This window comes from Odocoileus virginianus, chromosome 10 (genome assembly GCF_023699985.2).
Source record: "Odocoileus virginianus isolate 20LAN1187 ecotype Illinois chromosome 10, Ovbor_1.2, whole genome shotgun sequence".
Taxonomy (NCBI): domain Eukaryota; kingdom Metazoa; phylum Chordata; class Mammalia; order Artiodactyla; family Cervidae; genus Odocoileus; species Odocoileus virginianus.
Window position 1 is genome coordinate 6,791,742 of NC_069683.1, and position 19,387 is coordinate 6,811,128.

The 19,387-nt window shown below is 36.6% G+C and overlaps 1 protein-coding gene across 1 annotated transcript in view; it reads left to right on the top strand.

Moving 5' to 3' along the window:
* Positions 1-579: 579 nt before the first annotated feature.
* The window catches only part of ANO3 (anoctamin 3), a 426,465-nt gene continuing 407,657 nt past the window's right edge, over positions 580-19,387 (top strand). Inside the window, exon 1 of the mRNA XM_070472963.1 lies at positions 580-2,780. Within this exon, the coding sequence (XP_070329064.1) occupies positions 2,627-2,780 (154 nt within the window). The 5' untranslated portion in view covers positions 580-2,626. The remainder of the gene's footprint in view (positions 2,781-19,387) is intronic.

The window sequence follows — 19,387 nt, forward strand, 5'->3', positions numbered from 1 at the left end:
GATGGTGATTGCAGCCATGAAATTAAAAGACACTTACTCCTTGCAAGGAAAGTTATGACCAACCTAGATAGCATATTAAAAAGCAGAGACATTACTTTGCCAACAAAGGTCCATCTGGTCAAGGCTATGGTTTTTCCAGTGGTCATGTGTGGATGTGAGAGTTGGACTATAAAGAAAGCTGAGCGCCAAAGAATTGATGCTTTTGAACTGTGGTATTGGAGAAGACTCTTGAGAGTCCCTTGGACTGCATGGAGATCCAACCAGTCCATCCTCAAGGAGATCAGTCCTGGGTGTTCATTGGAGGGACTGATGTTGAAGCTGAAACTCCAATACTTTGTCCACCTGATGCGAAGAGCTGACTCATTGGAAAAGACCCTGATGCTGGGAAAGATTGAGGGCAGGAGGAGAAGGGGACGACAGAGGATGAGATGGTTGGATGGCATCACCGACTCAATGGACATGGGTTTGGGTAGACTCTGGGAGTTGGTGATGGACAGGGAGGCCTGGCGTGCTGTGGTTCATGGGGTTGCAGAGTCAGACATGACTGAGTGACTGAACTGAACTAAATACTCCATTTTATGTATATACCACATCTTTTTATCCATTCATCTGTCAATGGATATTTAGGTTTTTTCCATGTCTTGGTCATTGTAAATAGTGCTACAGTGAACACTGGGGTACATGTATCTTTTTGAGGTATGGTTTTTTCCAGATACATCCCAGGAATGGGATATTAAGATCATATGGAAACTGTATATTTTGTTTTTTAAATTGATAATTTGGTTATGCTTTCACCATTTTATCCAAGCAAACTGTCATATAATTACCAGAGAAACTTGGTCATATTAGCCATTTCAGTCAGATTGTTCATTCCTGTTCTGGAACTGTGGTAGCCTAGGTTTGTATAGCATATTTTCTTGATGCCCATGCTGTTGGAATGAAGATGATTCCATGGTTATGAACAGTAATTTATAAAAGCATGTAGAGCAGAGAGCCAGTTTTCTTTACTTTTATTGTTCAGTTACAATAATTAATGATGAGTAAGATTTGTCACTTTTTTTCCTGAATCCTTTTTATAACAGCGGTGGATTTGTGAGCCTGATATATATATATTACTTTCTCAGAGTGCTGAACACAGAAAGTCAAATTGCCATTCCTCATGTATAGCAGCACATCTATGCCCATACCTAATACCATGGTCATAATTAAGATTGCTAGTGAATCATACCTCTCTTTTCCACTGAGACCAGATTCAGCCCCCATTCTTTCCAGTGAGGCTTCCTTGGCATTTTTGTATATAAGTTAATACCTTGTACAGGGTCAATACATACTCACTTAAATGAAGAAGTAAATGGTTAAATAATATTCCATTGTACATATATCATATTGCCTTTATCCATTTATCCATCAGTGGACGTTTATATAGCTTTCCTGTTTGCCTATTGTGAACAAGGAGGTGCAATATCTCTTCAAAATAGTGATTTCATTTCATTTTATACAACCAGAAGTGGAATTACCAAATTATACAGCAGTTCTATTTTTTTTTAATCTTTTGAGGAACCTCCATAGTGTTGTCCGTAGTAGCTGTACTAATTAACATTCCCCCAACAGTACACAGTGTTCTTTTCTTCTTCTTTTTTTTTTTTCCAAATCCTGCCTTCATGTTATTTCTTGTGTTTTTGTTTTGTTTTGTTTTTATTTCTTTGGTAATAGCCATTCTAATGAATGTGAAGTGGTATCTCATTGTGGTTTTATTTGCCCTTGCCTGATGATTAGCAATGTTGAACACCTTTTCACTTCCTTGTTGGTCATTTGTATATTTTCTTGGGAAGACATGCAGGTTGTTTGCCAGTTCTTTAACTGGATTCTTTTGCTGCCAAATTGTATGAATTCTTTGTATATTTCAGATGTTACACACTTTCAGTGATGTGGTTTACAAATGTTTTCTCCCATTCCATAGTTTGCCTTTTCATTTTGTTGATTGTATTTTTGTTGTGCAGAACTTTTTAGTTTAATTCACCATTTAATCTCCACTATCACAAGCATATTTCAGTAAGCATGAAGACTACAGTCTCACAATCCTGACCGAGGAAATATAATTTAGAATTAACTTCCTTCCAAATTAAGACATTCCTCTGATGTGCTGCCCAGTGGAATAAAGTTGCATTCTCTGACAGTACTTAGCCCCACCCAGCTGATCTTTTGTGTACAGTTATGTGAAGGAGACCTAATACCAAGTTACTAAAAGCATCTCTCTGCAGCCTTGCCTGTATCTTCACTTAGTTCATTTTACTTTCTGTTGCAGTCTCTCTGAGATGCGGTTGGCACTTCTATCATATAAAGGCAGCAAGATTATCTTCAAGAAAAACAGCTCTAAAATCCATCCATCCTATTGACGTCAATTGCTTAGGAAGGGAGTGAATACAGAAAACTTCGTAGAAAGTCAGCTCTGCGTGTTTTATCTCTTTTAGATTTCCAAGTGAAAACAATTACTAGAAAGCCCGGGGTTGTTGCTGATTATAAAACAGTGATTTTCCCTCTCCTGTGATTTTAAAAAATTCTGTAGTTTGAACTATCTGAATCAAAGTTTAAACTTTGATTTATATAGCTGTATAAGAATTTTGCAATGTCAACTGTGAAGTTTGAATTGGATAATCTTTCTCCTGAAGGATTCAGACATGAGCATGCGTCCAGCTCAGATTTTATTTTAACCTGCTTGACTGAACTTTCTGGTGATTCTAGTCAATGGGAACTTCAGCACTCCAATTCTGTCCCTGTTGGTAAGCTAAACTTCAGATTGATATTTTTGAGTATCTTAATTTAGATCTGTACTTTTTAAATGCCAGATGTGTAAAAAGTAAATCTTGATGTCATTTACTTTGCAGTGGTGTAACTGATGTCAGTTTTAATTTCTTGAGTTATTTTTTCCTGAAATATATAAATACTTTTATAGAAAAGAATAGAGGGTTTTCCAATAGAGTAAAATGTCAGAAAACAAATTCAATGAACTAAAAAATGTTAATGGTGAAGTAGATTTTGTTTGTCTGAACACTCAAGTCTATCATGGCTTAGTTTTGTTTGGGATGACTGATGAAATCAGGGGATTTATCCATAAACTGCAAAAAAAAAAAAAAAAGTCCTGCCATCTTTCATTCCTCTTTTTTATTTCTGTTTTCTTTTACATAATTATATCAAGAACAATATATGCTTTGCCTCTCTTTAAGAACAAGATAGTATTACTTCTGGTTTTGTTGTTTTATTTGGATTCTGTGTGAGCTGACAGTGTTAATAGAATTTAATGTGAAGAGTTTCTTTTTTGATACCTTTGGGAATCTCAGTTTTCCTTCTTGGTCTGCAATGTTGAGTAAATAATGCTAGGCACTAATAGTTTGCATTCATCAAAAATTTCTGAGGGTTTCATTTGGATGAACAGCTATAAAATGTCAATAATAAATTGTTCTTTGTAGAAAAAACTGTATAATAAATAATACTTAAATGTTATTCTAAAGGAAAACTATTATGATTTAGTTCTTTACCTTTACTCATAAAGATGACAGTGTAATATGAATATAAAAGTTAAACAAAACCTTCATCACTGTGGTTGTTACTGGACGTTAATCTTTGTCCAATGAAAAATATTTGCAGAAATAATAAACTCCATTTTGTAACCAGAGGATTATTCCAAGAGAATTTGGCACGTTTATTTATTTTGAGATGTTTAAAAAGAAGCTTTATGTGACTCCCAAACAATTGCTGATTTTTTTGTTCATAGATTCTTTGTCTTCTGTGACTTGTTTTATTATACTGTAGGCAGTTCTAAAGTCAGTAGATATAACAATCTTTTGTAAATTTTCTTTCCATTGATAGAAAAGAGGTCCCCATGTTACTGCTTTTTCTTAAATTGAGAATCTTCTTGAGCACTGAACCTACAATTTCATAAAGTGGAAAAATCAGTTCTTTATAAGTAAATGCAGCTTTATACAGGAAACTTAGACAGGAAAAGAAAATTTATAAACAAAACATTTGCCAGTTAAATCATTTTCTTTGCAAGGAATTTTATCTTATTTCATCTCTGTCATAGCACATCTGTTTGAATGGATTGAACAGTTGTCTTCATGCAGTTGAGCTGTATATCTATAGCTTAAGTGTAAACCCAGAGCCTGGAAGACACTTCCTCATTGATATCCTCTCAGTGCCTCAAATTCAAAACAACTAAGCAAAACTTCCTAAAAACTCCTCCACCTTCTTATATCCTTTTTTCCCTTTTAGTCAATAACTGCTTAGCATATATTGCGGTATAAAGTTTGTGTTTAGTTGTATGCATATTAATTTATTAATAATGTTTGTCTTCTCTACCTCTTTGACAACCACTGTAGCTCTAGTACTCAATAGGTTACCTGGCAGTAAAAGATTGTTGATGTGATTCCCTGCCTGCATACCTAAGGACAGAAAGATTGACCCTCTTCATTCCCCCTAGTGCATGCAGCTGTGTAGACTTCTAACTAATCTCACCTCCAGGTTCCTCTTAACAAGCCTCTTGCATATTGACAGGCACATTTGTTGTTATTTGGTTTCTCAGTCATGTCTGACTCTTTGCCACCCCATGGACTGCAGCTAGCCAGGCTTCCCTGCCCTTTGCCATCTCCCAGAGCTTGCTCAAACTCATCTCCATTGAGCTGGTGATGCCATGCAACCATCTCATCCTCTGTTGTCCCCTTCTCCTCTTGCCTTTGATCTTTCCCAGCATCAGGTCTTTTCTAATGGTTGGCTTTTCCCATCAGGTGGCCAAAGTATTGGAGCTTCAGTTTCAGCATCAGCCCTTCCAAAGAATATTCAGAGTTGATTTCCTTTAGGATTGACTGAATTGTTCTCATTGCTGTTCAAGGGACTCTCAAGAGTCTTCTCCAGCACCACATTTCAGAAGCATCAATTCTTTGATGCTCAGCCTTCTTTAAGGCCCAACTCTCACATTCATGCTTGACTACTGGAAAAACCATAGCTTTGACTATATGGACCTTTGTCAGCAAAGTAATATCTCTGTTTTTTAATATGTTGTCTGGGTTGGTCATAGCTTTTCTTCCAAGGAGCAAGCAGTCATCATCTGCCCTTATTTTGGAGCCCAAGAAAATAAAGACTGCCAGTGTTTCCATGGTTTCCCCATCTATTTGCCATGAAGTGATAGAACCAGATGCCATGATCGTAGTTTTTTGGATGTTGAGTTTTAAGCCAACTTTTTTCAGTCTCCTCTTTCACCTTCATCAAGAAGCTCTTTAGTTTCTCTTCCCTTTCTGTCTTAAGGGTGGTGTCATCTGCATATCTGAGGTTGTATTTCTCCTGGCACTCTTGTTTCCAGCTGGTGCTTCATCCAGCCAGGCAGTTCACATGATGTACTCTGTATATAAGTTAAATAAGCAGGGTAACAATATACAGCCTTGAAATACTCCTTTCCTAATTTTGAACCAACTGTTGTTCCATGTCCAGTTCTAACTGTTGCATCTTGACCAGCATACAGGTTCCACAGAAGGCAGATAAGGTGGTCTGGTATTCCCATCTCTTGAAGAATTTTCCACAGTTTTTTGTGATCCACACAAAGGCTTTAGCATAGTCAATGAAGCAGAAATAGATGTTTTTCCGGCATTCTCTTTGTTTTTTATATGATCCAACAGATGTTGGCAGTTTGATCTCTGGTTCTTCTGCCTTTTCTAAATGCAGCTTGAACATCTGGAAGTTCTTGGTTTATGTACTGTTGAAGCCTAGGTTGGAGAATTGTGAGCATTACTCTGCTAGCATGTGAAATAAGTGCAATTGTGTGGTAGTTTGAACATTCTTTGGCATTTCTTTTCTTTGGGATTGGAATGAAAACTGACCTTTTCCAATCCTGCGGCCACTGCTGCATTTTCCAAATTTGCTGGCATATTGAGTGCAGCACTTTAACAGCATCATCTTTTAGGATTTTAAATAACTCAGCTGGAATTCCATCACCTCCACTAGCTTTATTCATAATGATGCTTCCTAAAGGCCCACTTTACTTCACACTCGAGGATGTCTGGCTCTGTCTGGTGGTGAGTGATCACACCACCTGGTTATCTGAGTCATTAAGATCTTTTTGTAAAGTTCTCTGTATTATTTCCACCTCTTCTTAATATCTTCTGCTTCTGTTAGGTCCATACCATTTCTGTCCTTTTCTTTGTCCATCTTTGCAGGAAATATTAGCTTGGTGTCTCTGATTTTCTTGAAGAGATCTCTAGTCTTTCCCATCCTATTGTTTTCCTCTGTTTCTTTGCAAACTTAGGAAGGCTTTCTTATCTCTCGGTACTCTTTGGAACTGTGCAGTCAGATGGGTATATCTTTCCTTTTCTCCTTTGCTGTTTGCTTCTCTTCTTTTCTCAGCTAATTGTAAGGACTCCTCAGATAACCATTTTGCCTTTTTGCATTTCTTTTTCTTGGGGATGGGTTTGATCACCACCTCCTGTGCAATGTTATGAACCTCCATCCATAGTTCTTTAGGCACTCTATCAGATCTAATCCTTTGAATCTATTTGTCACTTCCACTGTTTCATCAGAAGGGATTTGATTTAGGTCATTCCTGAATGGCACAGTGATTCACTACTTTCTTCAATTTAAGAAGACAGTCACATAGTCCTTCATAAGTACAAGTCTGACCTATTTTCACCTTTGTTTACAATTTCTGTAATTCTTTGTGACCTCAGTTATAAACCCAGTGCTCTATGATCTAAATCTGTTTTTTTCCAAAACTTTTCCAGCCTCATATAACCTACACATACCCAACAAGAATGTTTTTCACTTTAAAACAGTGTGCATATTATTCTTTCAAAATAATTTCCAATAATTCTTTCCTTCTGCCTCTATTAAGATCTCACTGAAATAAAATACTGTTGTATCCCCAAATACCTATGATTAACTCTCTGTATAAAGGAGTTTTTCCTGTTGCTAAACTTCTACAACATGTTTGTTCATTGTGTTAAAATTTTCACATTCTAATTATTTTTTTAAATACATGTGCTCATGGCTCCGCTCCTATTAGATTATGTGTCTTAAAGGTAATTGCCATTTCACAATTGTTTTTTGTGTCTGTGAATGATACTCACACAATAAATATGATTCAGTGAGTTGCCAATTAGTATCATATAGTTTGGGCTTCCCTGGTAGGTCAGCTGGTAAAAAAATCTGCCTGTAATGCAGGAGACCCCTGTTCAGTTCCTGGGTCAGGAAGATACCCTGGAGAAGGGATAGACTGCCCACTCCAGTATTCCTGGGCTTCCCTGGTGGCTCAGGCCTGGGTTCAATCCCTGGGTTGGGAAGATCCCCTGGAGGAGGGCCTGGCAACCTACTCCACTATTCTTGCCAGGAGAATGTCATGGACAGAAGCCTGGCAGGCTGTCATCCATGGGTTCGAAAAAAGTGGTATGTGACTAAGCACAGAACAGTATAGTTTATCTTCTAGTGAATTTTATGTTATAGGTAGTATTTACTGAAATAAAATTATGCATATATTTTAACAGGCAAAATATGTGGAAATTATTATACAATTTGTTGCCTGATAATAACAAGTATCTGGAATTTGTTTTTTATTTGAAATTTTTATGGAGCATTGGGCATTCTAGAATCTGTTGTGTATGATAAATCTTTTTATCCTATTTCTAACAGAGTCAAGTTGTATCCTTTCATTCAATATATATTGACTGAATATTCATGAGAGTTAATGTTTAGATGTCTATATGAAAATAAAAATAAGGTGATAATAGAAGTAGAGAAGAACTGTGTCCTTTTAATCTCAATGGTATGACAGTGTGCATTTTTTTTTTTTTTTTGTAACCTTACTTATTTGTATTTGGCTGTGCTGGATCTGGTTGGGGCAAGAGGAGGACTCTCTCTAGTTGTGTTGCGGGTTTCTCACTGTGGCTTTTCTCCTTGCAGAGCATGGGCTCCAGGCACACGAGCTTCAGTAGTTCTGGAACATGGGCTCAGGAGTTGCAGTTCCTGGGCTCTAAAGCACAGGCTCAATAGTTGTGGCACATGGGCTTAGTTGCTCCACAGCGTGTGGGATCTTCCCCGACCAGGGATTGAACCTGAGTCTACTGCGTTGGGAGGTGGATACTTTACCACTGAGCCAGCAGGGAAGCCCGGCAGTGTGTTTTTAGTATGCATATGTACGTACTCCTAGCATGGGAAAATAAAGTATGAGATGAATGGTAGTTCCTAGAAGATTTTGTCAGTCAGTCAGTTCAGACAGTTCAGTCGCTCAGTCGTGTCTGACTCTTTGCACTCCCATGGACTGCAGCACACCAGGCCTCCCTGTCCATCACCAGGTCCCAGAGTTTTCTCAGACTCATGTCCATTGAGTCGGTGATACCATCCAGCCATCTCTGTCATCCCCTTCTCCTACCACCTTCAATCTTTCCCAGCATCAGGGTCTTTTCAAATGAATCAGTTCTTCACATCAGGTGGCCAAAGAACTGGAGTTTCAGCTTCAGCATCAGTCCTTCCAGTGAACACTCAGGACTGATTTCTGTTAGGATTGACTAGTTGGATTTCCTTGTCTCATCCAAAGGACTCTTAAGAGTCTTTTCCAACACCACAGTTCAAAAGCATCAATACTTCGGCGCTCAGCTTTCTTTATAGTCCAACTCTCACATCCGTACGTGACTACTGGAAACTTTGACTTTGACTAGATGGACCTGTGTTGGCAAAGTAATGTCTCTGCTTTTTAATATGCTGTGTAGGATGATCATAACTTTTCTTCCAAGGAGCAAACATCTTTTAATTTCATGACTGCAGTCACCATCTGCGGTGATTTTGGAGCCCCCAAAAAATAGTCTGTCACTCTTGCCACTGTTTCCCGATCTATTTGCCATGAAGTGATGGGACCAGATGCCATGATCTTAGTTTTCTGAATGTTGAGTTTTAAGGCAACTTCTTCACTCTCCTTTTTCATTTTCATCTAGAGGCTCTTTAGTTCTTCGCTTTCTGGCATAAGGCTGGTGTCATTTGCATATCTGAGGCAATCTTGATTCCAGTTTATGCTTCATCCAGTCCAGAGTTTCTCATGATGTACTCTGCATATAAGTTAAAAAAGCAGGGTGACAATATACAGCCTTGACATACTCCTTTCCCGATTTGGAACCAGTCTGTTGTTTCATGTCCAGTTCTAACTGTTGCTTCCTGACCTGCTTACAGGTTTCTCAAGAGGCAGGTCAGGTGGCCTGGTATTCCCATCTCTTTCAGAATTTTCCACAGTTTGTTGTGATCCACACAGTCAAAGGTAAACGTTTGACAAAACGTGGTCCACTGGAGAAGGGAATGGCAAACCACTTCAGTATTCTTGCCTTGAGAATCCCACGAACAGTATGAAAAGGCAAAAAGATATGGCACTTAAAGATGAACTCCCCAGGTTGGTAGGTGCCCAATATGCTACGGAGATCAGTGGAGAAATAACTCCAGAAAGAATGAAGAGACGGAGCCAAAGCAAAACACCACCCAGTTGCGGATGTGACTGGTGATAGAAGTAAAGTCCGATTCCGTAAAGAACAATATTGCATAGGAATCTGGAATGTTAGGTCCTTGAATCAAGGCAAATTAGAAGTGGTCAAACAGGAGATGGCAAGAGTGAACACTGACATTTTAGGAATCAGCAAACTAAAATGGATTGGAATGGGTGAATTTAACTCAGATGACCATTTTATCTACTATTGTGAGCAAGAATCCCTTAGAAGAAATGGAGTAGCCAGCATAGTCAACAAGAGTCTGAAATGTAGTATTGGATGCAATCTCAAAAATGACAGAATGATCTCTGTTTTTTTCTAAGGCAAACCATTCAACATCACAGTAATCCAAGTCTATGCCCCGACCAGTAATGCTGAAGAAGATTTTGTTGGTCTGTCTAAAAAGAAATACATTCCATTGTCTGCAAAAGCAGTATTTATACTTCTCACTTTTTTTTAATACCTTGAAGATAACACATACCTACAGAATTTAAATAGTTCTCACCAGCATCTATTAGGTAGAGTTTGTTTATCTTAAACTCTGTTCACTAAGAGAATCCACATTTCAGAGAAGTAATTTAATTGGACAAAAGTCATATACATATAGTGAGAGAGAGAGAGAGTGTTGTGTGTGTGTGTGTGTGTGTGTGTGTGTGTGTGTGTTGGGGAGGTGGCAGAGATAGAGGGAAGTTTAAGAGTTCTTAATCTGTTTTCTGTCTCTAGTGTTTTTTCCTTCTTAACACAAGTTGGACGTTAAGTTTAAAGAAAGTCACATGGGGAACATGCTTTGTTGTGTTCCAGAAATGGATTTAATTAGTAATCAGTAATGAGTATAAATTTCCTGTCTGGACTCCAGAATGCACTTTAAATGATTTGTGAGCCGGTGAGCATTGCATCATTATGGTCATCTTGATTATCATACTTACTGTGGTGTTAATGACAAGCACAGATATATCATTTCCTATATATTCAAGCAGTGCTTCCTTTTATACCTATAATGTTTATATGTATATATAAAACATACTAATGTCGGACACGACTGAGAGACTGAACTGAACTGAATGTAATACACTCTCTCTCTCTCTCTCTCTCTCTCTCTGGAGAAGGGAATGGCAATCCACTCCAGTATTCTTGCCTGGAGAATCCCCACAGACAGAGAAACCTGGTCGGTCACAGTCCATGGGGTTGCAGAGAGTCGGACATGACTGAGCAACTAACACTGCACTACTCCACTATACACACACAAATGTATGTATTTACATATTTAATTTCTCATGTTCAGCCCCATGGAGAGTTAGGTAATATTATTTCCATATCACATTACTAGTCAATCAACAGGTATTTCCTACACCTTAAGAAATGTGTAGTGGAGTAATGGATCATTTTCTGCTGTGAGAACAGTGGTTCACATTTGACATATGTGCCAACATGCACAATAAGGAACAAATTATATGTACATAAATGCAAAGAGTGGTTTCTACTGATTTTAGATGTTTATAAAATCTACACCTCTTTAATTTTCTGTAACAATCTGTTATGCATCTATAGGTTATAAAAACTTACTTAAACCTAATTGTGTCTTTGATTATTTTGACTTTTTGGTGATTGGCTCTGCTTGATAGTTAGAGACCTTGCAATTTAGGAAGCAGATCATTTGTTTATGTTGTAGTTATTGTAATATAGCAGAAAGAAGACATGACTGCTGCAGGCTGTAGCAAACCTGGATGCAATTTTAAAGGATGTCTTCTTCCCTTGTCTATAGTGTCTGCCTGTGTGGATGTCTAGTTCTCAATTAGATTGACATGCTGCTCTGTCTTTACATCTGTTTTCTATATCCTTGATGCTTCTGAATGTTTGCTTTTTTGCCAGCTCCTCAGGGCCTCTTACTATTTCTATTTTTCACGAACTGTTTTTCTAGTTTCAAATTAACCTGTTGCTTTATGATGCGGACACGACATTCCTTTAGTATTGTACCTCGGTACAATTAGATAATAACCTCTTAACATAAAATCGTATGTTATTGAAAAAAAGTTGTGTCAGTTATCCCAATTATGTGAAAGCAAACCAGTAAACATCCATTTGGACCAATGGGCTGCATATTGAAACAATGCTTATATAATTCACATAAGTACTGATACAAATAGTTTATAGTGGTGGTAAGTATACAGTGCTAATTCTGAAGAGTTGAAGATCATTTTGTTCATCTATTATTCCTCACCAAAACCAGGTATGTCGCACTGGTAGTCATGTAACTTCCAGTGTGATAAAGTAACATTTTGATCAATGTGATCTATAATTCACTTAAAGGCCAGTAGCATAAAATACATTTCAATGGTTGAAAGATTTTGGCCATAATAGATAGTAAAACTTTTTTCTAGAGTTTCATACAATGCAGTCTAATATATTCAAGAATATATGTGATTCAACTTTGAAGAAGTTTGTTAATTTTATTTAATCTAGACTGTGCATGTTTATTAGACCCAAAACACTTTTACATAGAACATTTCCAACATCCTGCAAGATTTGCTTTGAAGATTTAAAAATACATTATGTAACTAATGAAATAATGGGAACTCTAATAAAAAATCAGGATAGGGTCCCGCTAAGTCACCTCAAAGTATGCCACCTTAGACAAGGTTTTAACATGGCTTCTGGATGATTTTCTTAATCTATACAATATCTAGAATAGATTAGTTGATCTTGAAGGCCACTGATAATTATAAAAAAGCTTAATAAAAACAGATTTAGAACATTTCCAATACACATCATTAAGCTTGATAAAGCCAGTAATATAAAAATAGGCAAAGATAAAGTGTATATTTATATGTAAGCTGTAACAGTGAGTGTCAGCATGTGTAATGAACTTCATAATTTTCAGAGCTCTTTTACATTTGAATTTTACAACTACTCTGTAGATGAAGTCATTTTATTATTCCCATTTTACATATAAAGAAAGTGCATATCTAACAGTGAAATTTTAGTAAGTGGCAAACCAAGGACTTAAATCCAGGCTTTTTCCAATTCCACATGTTATTGCCACTATGCTACTACAAGTATAAGTACCACTATTGCTGCTATGATTATAATGAAAAATATGAAAAACAACAGTGTTTACTATGTTAATTGCTTTCCAGACACTTCCAATCTCATTTTATTCTTCAAATACTGTTCAGAAGAATGGAGAGATTCAATAGTATTGTAAACACCTATCATATTTCAAATGTAGCTTTTCAATTAAGAATGGTTGAGCTGGTATCTTTGCAAGAAAAAATATGTTAAGAAAAAACTTGTTAAGCTAGGAATGACTACTTTGCCTACAGAAATTAACTGTTAACATGCTGGTTTTAAATAATTAGTATGTTCATTTCAAATGTGTTTTATATATTTGGTGAAGCACAGAATCTTTTAATAGTATTAATCATTTTAAATCATTTTTTCCTGTCTAAATTAGGAAGCTTATTCAATTCTAATGATTTCTGGTAAACTAATCCTAACTTTTGACCAACTATCATTAAATACTAGAAGCTGACATGATTGCTATACTTTAAAAAATTGCCTTTGAGTTATTTTCATAAGAGACTTGCTTCCTTCTCTAAATTTTTATTTTTAAAAAATTCAGATGTCTTAGCAAGGTGCTACCTGGTGTATTGTGCATTTACAGTAACATTTTGAAGCAAACAAACATCCTTTCTGCTTTCTTTTGTTTATAGCTGAGGATTAATTTGAAGTGATTTATTCAGTCATACTGATACTTAATACCAAAGATGAAAATGAGAAGCTGGGTCTCATGATTTCTCATCTGTTGAATTTCACACTAAAGTAGTTATCTTCCCTCAAAGATTTCTTAGTATCATGTCTCCCTGATACCAAGTGAAAATAAATCTACTCTACTGAAGTATAACTGAGTCATAAAACAAATAATTGTTGTGCTTTCTTTAGAAAGCAGATTTTAAGGTCTCATATGATCTCAAACAAATGCTGTATTTTCAAGAGCATTGCACCATTCAGTAGTAGTCAGAGGAGTAAACATAAACCCATGATAAATTTTACACAGTATCCCCATCAGACCACATAATCACATACACAGGCACACATGTAAATAAACATTCAGTCACTGTGTTTTTTAGAGAATTTTACTGTTATTTTTTCAGAAGTGTTCTGGAACTCAGAAATGATTGACCACTCTGCTGAAATTCTAGTTGTGCTAAGCATAAAGACAATCTTTTTATCATCATGGGTGGTTTGGGCTTTTATCAAATGGGCTTTTAAATGATTATTTTTTGTCTCAAAAAATTAAGAGCATGACTACTAAGGATATTCAAGGGAATCCAAAGAATAGAGTCTGTGTTCTCTAACCTTGGGGTATGAGGATGAGCATCCAACTAATGTCAGCCCAGAAGACTATCTCTGATCAAAAAGTAGAAGACAGGCCACTCTACAAAAAGAGTTTTGTTCAGTTAGAAGTAGTTAGAGGTGCTAACTTTTTTGAGATGCTTAGAACTATGACCAGCTGCCACATGACTAATTATAGTTATACAAACATCACCAACTGTTCATTTTTATTAAATGTCTGCTCTGTGTCCAACTCTCTGCCAGTCTCTGTGAGAACTGTACTTGGAAGGCCCAATGTCTGCTCTAAATTGTGCTCTCTAAATCTGGTTATGAAAAAGCCATATGTTTGATTGAAACAGGTTACTGTCTCATCCTGCCAGTGTCATTCAGGGCAGGAACCTATGAACTGGGAGGACAGTGCTTTTAGAGAGGTAGTTCTTAAAGCCAAAGTGTAGCCCACAGAGCACTCGTGTTAGAATCTCGTAATACGCGAATATTCTTGGATCCCATCCCAGGCACATTACTCGTACACTCTGTGGTTATAATACAGAAATCTAGATTTTAGAACCTTCTCATATTACAACTCTATACACCAAAGGTTGAGAACCAATGTTTTTGTCAATGGTAAAGAGAGTTCTATTGGCAAAGGCCCCTTTCGGTGACCACTATGTTATGGCATTTTTTTCCCAGATAATTTCTGATCATAACGATTTGCAATCAACTAGAACTCTTTTGTCAGCAACTTTTGTTTCATGGCTGTTGATCCATTTATATACTTGCCAAAGTGTCTTCCTATTTTTCTTACACCTACACATCACCCTCAGATAAATTCAGATTCACATCCTTCTAAAAAGTCCTTCTTCTCATCTTTTATATAAAATATTTCATTTTCTCTATGTTGGAGGTTCATTATACCCATTTCTATGGCACTGATTTCAATGTAAAGTGTTTACTTTTTGCATTTAATCTTGCATTTAGATGGGTGTAGCTTTCAGTGTAATTTTGTCAAATAGAGAATAAACTTCTACAGGATAAGAGACATGTTGTATTTCTCTTCTCTCAAGAGGGACCAACAAAGAGTTCTGTGAAAAAAAGGACCTGCATTACTTATTCCTAATATGGCTTTACAAAGATGGGCCAAATGATAGAAATCTTCACTCCCTTTGTGTAATGTTTTAATATAATTCTGATCTCCTAATGGCTCTGCTTAGGGACCTTCAGCTCATTCTGTCTCAAGAAGAGCAATCTAGGTTCATACAATACGTGTGCTTTGGCTGCCCTGGTAAAATGAAAAGTTAATGCTAATGTGATGTTGTAAAATGAAATAACCCCAACAACCATCATTTTGTTAAATGCTTGCTGAAAATATTCTACTAGGAATTGAGTACATCTATTACAATTCAAAATAATGATTTAAAAAGTGGCCTTTCTTTTCCACATGTAAGGATGACATGATATTTCCCCTTCTCTGTCTGCCTTAATTCACAAAAGGATTCACTTACTTGCAAAACAGAAGGAGACTCACAGAGTTTGAAGCTGAAAAAGAGCTTATGGTTGCCAGGGGTTGGGGCGGGGGAGGATGGGGGAAGGGATATTTTGGGACTCTGGGATGGGCATGTGCACACTGCTGTATTTAAATGGATAATCAGGAAGTGCCTAGTGTGCAGCACAGGGAACTCTGTTCAGTGTTATGTGGCAGTCTGGATGGGAGAGGGTTTGAGGGGGAACGGATACATGTGCGTGTATGGCTGAGTCCTTTCTCTGTTCACTGAAACTCACACAGCGTTTGTTAATTGGCTATATCCCAGTACAAAATAAAAGTTTTTTTTTTTTTTAAAAGTGGCCTTTCTGATAACATACCGGGAGTGCTTATGTGGCCATTACATTAGTGCATAATAATTGGTGGAATTCACTAAAATGAATAGAGATAAAGATAGTCGCTGATATATAGATATCTCTCCTCAAATGATTTCTTGTGTCTTGTCTTCCTGATACCAGATGAAAAAAAAATCTGCTTCAATTTTTTGGAATAAGTCTCAGTACCTTGGCTTACCCAGCATTTTATTTTATTTTTTAAATTAAGACTTGTAGTGAAATGTTTATGATAATGTTCTCAGGTTGACATAATGATACATAGCCTTAATCTTTATTCATAAAACTCTTTCTGGAAAGCAACTGACAGGAAGCTCTCTCTAAAGTAATGGGTGTGTTCATATCTGGGGTATAGAGGCACACATGCTACCTAATAATTGATGACCAATTACAGAAAATATACTTAGGAACTGCAGCTTGCGAGTATTATCTCTTTATAATAGATTCAAGATTTTCTTACAGTTAATCAATCTCACTCTAACTGCAATGCTCTTTTAAAAAAAAAAAAGCAGGAGACAAAGTAGAATGGTACATATGTACACTGTGAACTAATTAAGTCTGCATATATGGGTGTATTTGCATGTGTAAAGGTAGAAACAAAATTGAAAATCACTATTTTTAGAGATAAAAGCAGGAGGATAGAGGTCCAGGAGTAAACTATTCTGGAAAGAAATTTGACATTATTTTTCAGATGGATTCCAAATCACATATAGCCTTGATTCAGAAATGCAACTTCTAAGAATTTGTTTCAGATAAAATCAGGGACATACACAGAAATAATGGAGCAAAAATGCTCATTGCAGTGTTGCTTTTAATAGAGATAATGAGAACTAAGATTCCAACAGTGTTGAGTTCATTAAACAATTAAACTATAATGTATCTCCCAAGAAGGAATGTTAGAGACTCATAAAATAAGTAATGAAGAAAATGCTGTTGGTAATGGAAAATGCTCAAGGCATAATGTTAAATGAGGTGATAAAATTATATGCAGATGTTTTATACAAGTTTTGTTTAGATATTTATAATTACATGAGATTTGAGCAAAAAATATAACATACCAAAATAGTAAAATCTGTTAGTCCTGAGGGTTAGAATCCCAATAAAATTTACCTTTTCTTGTTGTATGCTTTCCAAACTTCCTTGATTAATCATGTATTACTTTCACAGTGATAAAAAGGAGTTACATATGAATGCATATCAGGAGTATAATCATTTTCATATACTTAAGAAAAATGAGAAAAAGCTTACATGAAAATAGACATAGAGGAAGCTAAATTGTGCCAGAGTCCTTGGCTAAATATAGGTTTCTTAATATTTGAGAATTTTCATCTCCATTTGACTTCCACAGCATTTCCACAACCCTCTATTCCAATCGCGTCTTCATGCTGGGGCCCTAGCATAGAGGCCCACATGAAAACATTAGATGCTCAAGACACTTGTTCAAGGTATTGAGGATAGTCATCTTTAGCACTGTTTTTGCAGTCATTGTTCTCCCCAGCCTTCCAAATACCTAACCTTATTTCCAACAAAACTCTTCCATATATAGAAATAGCCAGTATGCACACATCAGTGGCCATTTACCATATCCAGGTAAAACTGCAACTGGCACTTTTATGAGCTTCATTATGTTTTACTTTCTCAGAAGCAGAAATCATTTTACAGCCTTTCAAGAAAGAGGATAATTCAGGGAAGACAAAGGGGCACCCAGAAAACAGGTGCCCCATCTATTTAAAGGTTGGAGTTAGCAGAAAGGAAAGAAAGGGTAAATATTGATGGCTATAGGCACCAAAATGTTTGTGGGCATCAAAAAGCTAACAAGAGAGAAGAGAAAGGGCCATGTATTAAAAACTGTAACAAAAGCAAAAGTATGGACATCAACGGGAAGATAATTATACAATGGAGAGAGAAAATTTTTATGTATCAGGGTCTGTTGAAACACAGAGATTTGTTAGGAAGATATTTTATATCTCACAGGATCATTGAATCAAGTTGATAAACAGGCTCTAAGCTAAGTTTTCAGGAAAAAAAATCATAGAAAGTAGATGTTTAAGCATGAAAAGTGAGACATAGCTGCTCTCAACTCCAAAGACATGCTACTTTTGCTGATATGCCCAAAATTTCACTTCTCCTCCAACTCTGGCACTACACAGAAAATCACTTAGTAAACAGGAAAAGTATACAGTGCTACCTTTCCAACCCAAAACTACACCCTAATTGGTCTCTGATTAAATCACTGCCAAACCCCTTGCACTGCGGTGGAATGAACCCCACACAGGACCCGTTGCCTGAGAGTAGGCAATGCACAGATTCATCAAGAGAAGGCCACTTTGAACTTGTTTCCTCATTTGAAAAACAAGGGACTTGGAACTCTTTTCAAAGATACTTTGATTTTTTTCATAAGCATTTGGTTAAAAAACAATAAGGGTCTGTCTTTGAGGGTCTACAAGGTCCTACAAGTCATCATAAATTTGGAATATTTATTGCTTAATATAAATTTGCATGCTGGAGAAACTCATCATTGGCTTCTGATCTCCCATGTTCCTGTGGCTATGTTCTCACCCTTACTCTTGTGCCTTTTCAAAACTCATAGTGTTGCCTGACTCAGGGGTACTTTTCATCTAAACCAAGGGCATTGGAGAAACCATTACTTATCCCTTGAGTCAGCTCTGGTGGATGCTTTTATTGATAGTGGCGTTTTGCCTGTTCTTAGATGACCAATGAACTCTACTCTCTTGTTTCCCATATTTGTATCTTACACATTCTGAAATTTGAACTTTTTGCTTGTTTTTTGCTTTTCTTTGTGCTTTGTTCTTTGCTTTTGCTTGATCTGCGCTTTTTCTTGGTTTGTAATTTGAGTTCACAAAACTCAAATATACTTGTTCATGTTATCTGAAAATTCTATGCAGAAAGTTCTTGCTTCAGTTTATGGGTAGAAAATACAAATTTAATAGTTTTATTTTCTATTTCTTGTAAGTGAATCCAAAAGTTGCTAGCATTTATTATTGTAATTTTTTGAACTATACTAAACTGAACAACAACTTCTTGATATGAGAGTTGACTACCTAGAAATGGGATTTAGCAGATAATCTGGTACCCTATATATAACAAGTAAAATTGTTATTCATCATATAAAGCAATAGAGAGGCAGTTGCTTTAGACCCTAGAATCAAGCTAGAGTCCAGAGGTTGTGCTGATATTTCTTAGTTATGTGACTTAAGAAAATTTCAATGAATCTCTGTGTGTTTCTGTTTCCTCATATAAGGGTGTAAAAAAAAAAATCTCTACTTCACAGAATAGTTAAGAATGAGAGTGAAAGTTAGTCAGTTGTGTCCAACTCTTTGTGTCTCCATGGACTGTACAGTCCATGGAATTCTCCAGGCCAGGATACTAGAGTGAGTAGCTGTTCCCTTCTCCAGGGGATCTTCCCAACCCAGGGATTGAAACCAGATCTCCCACATTGCAGGCAGATTCTTAACCAGGTGAGCCACCAGGGAAGTCGAAGCCCATAAAAAAAATCTCTGTTTCACAGAGTAGTTAAGAATACTAAGTGAAATAATACCAAAAAAACATTTAGCACAATGCTTAGCAGTTAGCCTATAACTATTAAGTATCCGGGCTTCCCTGAGCTTTAGTTAAGAATCAGTTCAGTTCAGTTGCTCAGTCGTGTCCGACTCTTTGTG